Source organism: Diadema antillarum, unplaced genomic scaffold (assembly GCF_040938485.1).
Source record: "Diadema antillarum isolate AM-2024a unplaced genomic scaffold, OU_Dant_1.0 seq00002125_RagTag, whole genome shotgun sequence".
Lineage (NCBI taxonomy): Eukaryota > Metazoa > Echinodermata > Echinoidea > Diadematoida > Diadematidae > Diadema > Diadema antillarum.
The window spans coordinates 55,477-64,306 of NW_027272765.1; the positions used below are offsets into that span (position 1 = coordinate 55,477).

Sequence of the window (8,830 nt, forward strand, 5' to 3'; positions counted from 1 at the left end):
TGTAGTTCCATCTTCCCCATCTTGTTGTACGCAATGCACGTCGGCCGGTACCGTATACCACCTCCCATGCATGTAATCTACGGCAGCAGAGTATAATACAGAGTTCTCTAACAGCTGAGCTTACTCTCCCCCTCTCTCGTTCTGTCGATCTCCCAGCGTACATAGCGAGCGCGACTGCTCATGAAGAGAGAGAGAACGAGCATCGCGCATGCATGCATGCTTATCACATACACCACATGCATGTGGCTCGAGAGAGAGATAGAGAACACTTGCATTGCACACTGCACTGCGGAGGAAGTTTCCATAGGCTGCGGCATGTCCTTTGTATCACATGCACCCTCAAGCAGGTATAGGTAGCTCCTGTCAAGCCAGCCGTACCGCAGTGCCGGCATCCTCGCGTCACGTCATGCGAGTTGCTCACCGTTACTTGATCTCTCTCTCCCTCTCTCTCCTTCTTTCTCTCCTCCTCTCTCCTCTCTCTCTCTCTCTCTCTCTGTGCTCCCAACTGAACTCTCTCGAACTCTGGAGGGAGTGCTTCGCTCGGCTAGTCATTCATGATTGTCAAGCTCAACTGCATGAGGGCAGAAAAATGCTTGACTTGGTCCTGTGCCAAGTTACCTATTTTTTGCCAGTGGTCAGTCAGCACTGCACCTAATTGTAGTTGTACAGCAGGGCTGCTGGTGGTGGTCGTGGTATTGGGGGGGGGGGGGGGCACAAGTGATGATCAATTGTACACCGGCCCCAATTGGCACTGGCAGGCTCGCTGACTGGCTCGGCTCTGGTCGTTTGCTGGCTGAAAAGTGTGTTGGCTTTGATAGCCGGTTGCGGGAGAAAGAGCTGGAACACATAGTAGAGGTGGTACCAGCAGCAAGCGCCATGTGGCTTGACGAATAGGCCGGCCGGAGAGAAGAAAAAATCGTTCCTGTATCATAGTCTATGAGTGTATGTGACATGAGAAGGACGGGTAACCTTACCACATGCCCTTTTTCCTTCTCTTCTGCCCCCCCCCCCCCCCTCAACTCTCTCTCTATCCTGATGCATAGTACAGTGTGTAGAGCACTCATAGCATACTGACAGACAAAGCCTGTGCATTTTACATACTGAAGGCTGCCTGTTCCTCTAATACAGAGCTGTCCGCGAAAATGTTCAACCCACCCACAAGGCAAGCAGTAAGAAAGTATAGGGACAATCATACATAATACTCCCACACCATCATCGCACAGTTCCTGAGATAGATTGTGAACGAAACAAAAGCCAACTCTTTCCTCGCCCTCTCTCTCCCTCTCTTTCTGTCTGTCTAACACTGGATTTCTTTTGCAATTACAGAAAGCTCCCAAGAGAGAATGTTAATAGGATCTCATCCTTGTAAGTACAGAAGAAGTATAGACAGAATGTTGCCACTGGGTGCAAAAAAATGCCCATTATGTTTAATACGTCTGTCTACGGAGAGGTAGAACAGAAGCAAATGCTGAGTTTCCCCAAACAAGGTTGCATGCACATTTCATGAAAAGTAGCAAGCTCAGGAGGTAGCCTACAAGCCAGATCTGGTGTGCTTTAAAATTCCGCATGATTATTCCTATTCATTCCAATTGTCCTTGTCCAAGTATAGACCTTCACACCATCTTGCTTCCACAAACATTTGATGTGCTTGCTCTCATATGATGGAAAGGAGAAAGATATTATAAAATTTTGTTTTGTAACTCTTCAATATTGTGCTGAGGAAGGAAAGTGAAACCACTGGTAAAGATGCTCACAGAGGTTTACACATTGACTTTTCCTGGAGGTTTGAGTTTTAATGAATATATATGGATACTGTCCAATGCCATACATTCATTGGCAATTTTCTTTTATGGATGGCTATTTGTAATGAGCAAATGAACCATATGTGTCATATCATTAAAGGCACAACACACATTATCATATCACCACTTACAGTATTTGTATAACTCCATCCAACCCCCTCCCATTCATTTCCCTCCCTTCACCTTCTCTACCCCTTTCACCCCCCCCCCCCTCTTCAAAGGGAAAAGCCAGTAAGCATATTCATTAGCTGGCACAAAAATATGCCTCAAACAAACATTTTCTCACAATAGGGCCATTCTCATTGCAAAAAATCGCGATATGAAAACTCGCGATGTTTTACCTTTGTGTCCACATTGGCAGGTAAACATTGCGAAGTTAGCTCCGGTGGCAACAATTGCGATCTTTCATGACGTACTGAGCATGCCCAGTTTACTCCAATCGCGTGCTTGGCCTTTGTTTGGGATCAAGCGGATACGGAAGTCACGTGAGTAATATCGTGATATTCCTGCTGCGTGCGTTCTCATTGCAAAACTCCTTGCGAAGTTTCGCTCGAAGTTAGAAAAATCGCACTTCGTCTTGCGATTTTTCGGGCGATCGTTTAGTGAGAATTGCTCGGCAACTTTCACCGTAACTTCGCGATTTTTCTAATATCGCCAGTTTTTACCAGCAATGAGAATGGCCCTAGTGTCAACCATTTATTTCGCGACACTTTTTCACTTTCACTCATTTCACAAGTTGACCGATACCTGCAGAATTGACATCAGGCCACAATTCGGCCACTCACATCATCACAACTGCAGAGCACATCCCTACCCAACGTGGAGGGATGCTGTCTGCTTTACTTCTTAAAAAGAAATAAGATAAGATTCGCAGTGGCTGAGATAACCGCAAGCAAACTTTGTCCCACAAACGCAAGTCTCAGTAAACAAGGTATTATGCTACTGAAATATATGGAATCTACATCATTCTATCACAGGCACACATAAGGTAAAAATACATCAATAATTCACCCACAGGGCAGCAGTATATAGCATGGTCTTATGGTTTAAAATTGTTCAAAAATTCCACCCCCAGTAAAACTATTTCTGTCTAGTTCACTAAGTAATTCTTGTTGTCGGTAAACCTCAATGCTACAAATTTATCCCTCTTTCCTCGAGGCTCAGGCATCAACAAATACTTCAGAATTACAGTTTTGCAGTGATTATCCATAAGTGGTAAATAATATCCTCAGATCTTCTGGGATTTTGGTTGATTTGCCGCAGACAAAAGATTGCAATATGTGGGACTACATTTTGTGCATAAGAGTTACTTCTGCTTAAATTAGATGAACAAAAAATCTATACTGGAAACTTGAGCTAGCTGCCACTTGTTGAAGATAAATTCTGCAAATAAGCATCACACACCATAGCACGAAGTAAAGCCTGCATTTCAATCAGCATACAATAAATGTAGGCTGCATTTCGCTGATGCACGTCAAAAGATTGGCGATGCTGATGCATAATCTATGAGATTGATTTGAATAAATGATATCATTATCCTAACATTAATTTGCCCGATGAAATGACTTTGCCTCGATCCAATTCTGACGTATCACTCCCAGCGACGAAGGATTGCCACACAGAGTCAACGCATGTTCCAGAAATGAGTTTGCAAGTCTCGCTCCATAAAGAGGAGATAACGACTCCATTGTACCGCGCCAAGACCTACACGAAGTTAGGTCTCTCTGTAAAGAATGGCTGTGCAAGAGAATGAGGAGTATCTGTCTACACAGTACCTTTGTGTGGCTTGCTTTGATGATGTAACGCCGACTTATGTTTCGGGCTTATCAGCAGACGACCAAGAAACAAGAAGAGAAAGACATGATATGCACCGTCCTTTTATCTCTCATTTCTCTTCTTCTTTCTCCCAACATCCCCCCTTCCACCCCACCCCTTCCTTCCCAAACCATTTCCTCTTATACCTTATTATCTCTGCCTCCTGTATTCAGCCTATTCAATGTGCAGATCACTTCCTGATGGTTTGGTATAAGGCCCAAACTCTGCATTGTTAAAAGTCTGCTAGTGTCAATTACCCAGACAGGCGTAATTACTTAGTCTTCCAATGCAGACATCTGTTTTGTGTGCAGAAAGGCAGCAACATTTCAAGCAAGTTTGGCAATCCTCAAAAACGAGTGTTAAATTACTAATTATTGAAATTGAGCTTATGCTAGTCCCACATGCTTATTTCTGTGTGTATATGATTGCACGATTACCTGTTTGAACAGATCGCTTGTGGAACAGTGGCCATGCAAAGTTCCACCTGTGGAAATTACCTCTGCAGTAGAGGGGAGACCACACCTTTAAATGTCACAAATGTCTATACTGGGATATAACACCACCAAAATGTGCCTTTACTAATATACTACTTTGCTTTATAGAAAATGGATTCCTCATTCAAACTGCAAGTCTGTAATAATCGCGGGGGCGGTCCTCGCTTTACATTCGACACACAGTAAAAAGACCATTGCGGAAGCTGCCTTCTGTTTGTGGGAGTGGGGAGACTAAAAATTGCCAAATTAGCAGCGCACAAAAGAAGGGGCCGCTCCCTTCCAACTCCTTGAATACAAAACTCCTTGATCATAATGGCATCCAGAAAGGCAGCAGAACTTCACACTCGCACAGGTAGGAACACTTCTAGAGTGTAAGCAGCGAACAGTTCGATGGGGTCTACATTCAGAGACTACCTTCAGACAGAGTATAGGATGATGTCATAACCGCTCTGTCTGTAGCTGGGATCCCTGAGACAGACACTGGACCATAACAAAAGGATCTGACCACTCCTGGCTTGAACTGACCACTGCATCTTGGACACGCATTCTTCTTAGGCACTGAACAAAGAGGGAGGCATTTGTCTTTCGTCTACACTTTAAAGGGATAGTTGTGGTTGGGATGGGAGATTCAGATTTTAAATTTGATACAAGATAATTAGAAACCACTCATGAAATATCAAAGCGCATACAATTCGAAGAGGAATTCAAATTTCATTTGATGAAAATTGGTTTTGAAATGGCCGAGATACCCAAAATGAATATAAGAACAGATATCACCATGCTACATTGATATATTTCTGACATGATATAATGTATTTCTAAAGTCTGGGGGTAAAATTGAGAATTGAAAATACAGTCACTCAGATAAGCATTCCTTCTGAACCAGTAAATAATCACATTTAACCATCCCCCTTAACTTATCTTACACAATATCAGAGATACTAAACAGCATATGGAACTGTAAAGTGCAGATTAAATCGTTCTTTTTCCAAACTGGAAATATTACTGAACAATGCCTTTAGGATACAGCAGGCTCTTGTGTATAGGCCTACAGCATGTTGCATGCACTATACCAGTACAAGGTATTAGGCCTACCTTATAGCAGGGGTTATCTTGATCAGGGTTTTTATGACTTCTCACCTTCAGGTATCCAGCTATGCCAGCGACTGATAAATGATTGGAGACTATTATGTCTACAATGAGGCAGGATCGCACATATGGAGAAAATCAGTCTAAGTGGGAATTTCCCATATAGCCAAGTGAAAAAACAAAACAAAAACAAAAACAAAAAAACAAAAACGAAAGAGAAAAAAATTCAATACTGCTTGACTTAATTTCAGCACAAACAACTCCGACTCTGATTTCAAGAGATTCTTTAGAAGTTATGTTTTGAAAACAGCTAGAGATGCTTCGGCAATATATATCGCACTTGTGAATTGTATCAAAATGATGCGCACTAGTAGCAAGCGTTTGCGCATTCAGCAAGCGCTCGCGCAATAGACAAAGACAGAATTGAATATGGTGTGATCTTGAACGGCAAGTACCAACGGTAGCCTATGGCGAATTAATACGTTGGCCTATGCGTTTCGTTCAATATGCTCTGATATTGAACGGTAAAAATTGAGCGGACTACAATACGCGTTTTTAATGCGCCGCTAAAACGTCCTATATAGATGATAATTTAGAAGCTTGATGACATTTGTTTGTATATTATATGCCTTGGTGACATGCATGATTCTCATTTGCTTGGGAGTTTACTTAATCCATTTGAACACTGTACTATACAACTCAGTCAGCGTACTGTTTCACAACATTAATTTTGTTAAAATTGAGCGACAACAATTCTAAACAGTGTCTAGCATCACCCTGTATCAACCAATACCTTTTGTGGAATTCAATTTTACCAATTACAGTCTCTGCAACATGCAAGGGGATGGCAGCAGAAGCAGCACGGTACTCTTTATTGCTTCGAGTAAAATCACCCTGTTTTCTTGACGGAGTATGGGTAATTCAGAATTTGCTTGAATAGAGGCTCACTTTAGACACACACACACACACACAGCCTCAAAGCCCAAGCTTATATGACTCATAATGCACCTGTAGATGTGTATCAAAACTCAACAGAAGCCACCCGGTCCATTGGGTAATTCAACAGAGAGATACACGAAATCACAACAAATTGAACAACTTGCAAGCTGTTCTATTCAACAACCAGTTGTAGAGTGTGACTTCTAAAAAAAAGAGAGAAAAAAAAAATAGCAGGAAGTAGAAAAACTTTGAAGAAAAAGAAATAACGTATGGACATATCTGTCCTGTTTTTCTTTTCACATCAACATTTTTAAGGGGCAGTAAAAATCTGCCAACTAGTCTTCATTCAAGATATCAAATAATTGCGGAGCAATTTCAAATTTACTGAATCGTATTGCCCATTTGGAAGTGATTAGAAAATTCCTATGGGAGGAAATTTCTGGGAACTGTGTAACAATCAATAACTAATTTCTAATCCCCTTCCATATTTTTTTCTTTGTTCTCTGTTTGATCAACTCTTTTGATAAAAGATGAATGTTGCAGTAGTCATTTTTCTCTCATTAGAATTTTCGTTATTAATCTTGACTTAGGGGGAAGGAGGGAAGAGGTAAAAGACCCAAGGGATGGGGTGCATTCTGCCCCCCCCCCCCAACTTCCTGTCAGGAAGTGGGTTACAGGCAGGCTTACTTCATTTTCCTGGAATTTCACAAACCACTGCCGGCTCTTTTTCGGTTTCACTCTCAACTTTTGTCTTTATTTCCCCCCCCCTCTTTTTTTATTTGTTAAACCATAATGCCAAAAGGACTGAAGTCTTCTATTGATTTCTCTTTTCTCTTTTTCTTTCTTTTTTTTTCTCAAGGGGGGGGGGGGGGGGGTTAGGGGACCACAGAACCACTGGGAGCCAGTCAGAGTGATGGTATTAATATATCTGTAGGGACATCTCCTGCAGTTCTGGGTGGAATTTTGATTTGAGTTGCTCATACTTAAAGACAGAAAGAAGATAGAGCACAACAACGTCTGCTTTCACTATCCCAAATACTTTGCGTACGTTACAGCCTTTGTTCCTTCCACACAAAATTCCAAAGATTTGATACAGCATGTCTAGACCACAACCCACAACATATTGGGGTGGGGAGTGGTTGAGAAGCATAAAAACAAAAAGGATGTATGAAACAGGGAAAGTTTCCTAATTCCCCCCACAAATCAAAATCTAAAAGGCTGCCCTTTCTTTTTTTTAATATCCTTTGTTTGATACAACTATAACTGTCTGGCATGAAAAGAAGATTGACATGTCCTGTCTTTTTAAAATCATCTGTTAAATATGACTATCACTAGGGCTTTTTACACTTGTGTTTCTTAACCCCGGACTTTCTCTGACCCAGGACTATCGTTAGTCCCGTACCAATTTTTTCAGCTTTTTACACTCGCCAATTAGTCCCATACTATCTCTTGTCCGGGGCTAAGGAGAAAACTGACCTTTTTACACTCGTATTTCTTAGCCCCGGACTTTCCAAACCACATGAATATTCATAATTACGCTGTGTACTGTACACGTACACGCACGCACTGGCAGCACTTGATTACCTCGTTTCTGATTGGTCAGTGAGGGTCGGACTTCGTCTCCGTCGCTTAGCCCAGGATTATTTTTTCGTTCTGTTTACACTCACTTGCTTGGCACCGCAATTGCGGAGCTAACCCCTGCTATTTTGCAGGGCCAGATAGTATGCAATTGCGGTGCTAACCCCTGCTATTTTGCAGGGCCAGATAGTACCGTACTATCGGTGGGGCTTGCCCACTTTGGCAAAAACGAGTGTAAACAGAAAGTGGGCTAAGGATAGTCCCGTACCAACGGTGGGGCTAAGGCCCCCCCTTAGCCCCACCGTTGGTCCGGGGCTAAGCAAAAATTTACAAGTGTAAAAAGCCCTACTGTCAGGCACGAAAAGGAGATCAACATGTTCGCTGCTACTCAAAAACACTAGACTATGGAACGTTATGGGTGATGTGCCCTTATGGAGAGTGAAATGAAAAGTCAAAGTGGTACCACAAAGAGCATCGAAAAGCTTTTGATAATCAGGGGAAGGTAAAAGTGAGACCTATGTACCAAGTCAGTGTAAGTCATCTGAAAATACATTTTTCTACAATCTGGTTGACCTACTTTCACACAGCTTCTGAAGGAGGCATGGGGAATATAAATTCTCAGTAGCAGGTCACGGGATATTACATTTCATTAAAAAAAAATCGAAGATTTGCGAAATTACTTTTGCATTTTCTTATTTTCTTTATTTTCATTTTCATTTTTATCTACTTATTTATTATTATTATTATTATTATTTTTTTTTTTTTTGGGGGGGGGGGGGATGTACAGTCCCCATTTAGAGAGTAAAAAACATTCATTTTATAAGCCTGTCAATCTTTAATTGACCTCACATGATGTTACTGCAAGCACATGAAATTCATCAAAACTTCAATAATTCTTGGCTTTTTGGAATGTACAGTCCAATTTTCCTCAAACTTTCCCAGAATATTTCTACGAGCGTTTCACTGATCTTTCCACATCGGGATCTGCTAAATTCACATTCATGTTGTCTTGGGGAAACTTCCCCTTTAAGCTTTGTATGAGAAGCCACTACATGACCCCCAGACTAGAGTGCATCATCCCATAAATTGTGCATGCTGTCTGTCTGTCTGTCT

The 8,830-nt window shown here is 41.8% G+C and overlaps 1 protein-coding gene across 1 annotated transcript in view; it reads right to left on the minus strand.

Moving 5' to 3' along the window:
- Positions 1-878, minus strand: part of LOC139714000 (uncharacterized) — a 55,435-nt gene extending 54,557 nt beyond the window's left edge. The window contains exon 1 of the mRNA XM_071625725.1: positions 769-878. Coding sequence (XP_071481826.1) covers positions 769-878 — 110 coding nt within the window. The remainder of the gene's footprint in view (positions 1-768) is intronic.
- Positions 879-8,830: the final 7,952 nt, after the last annotated feature.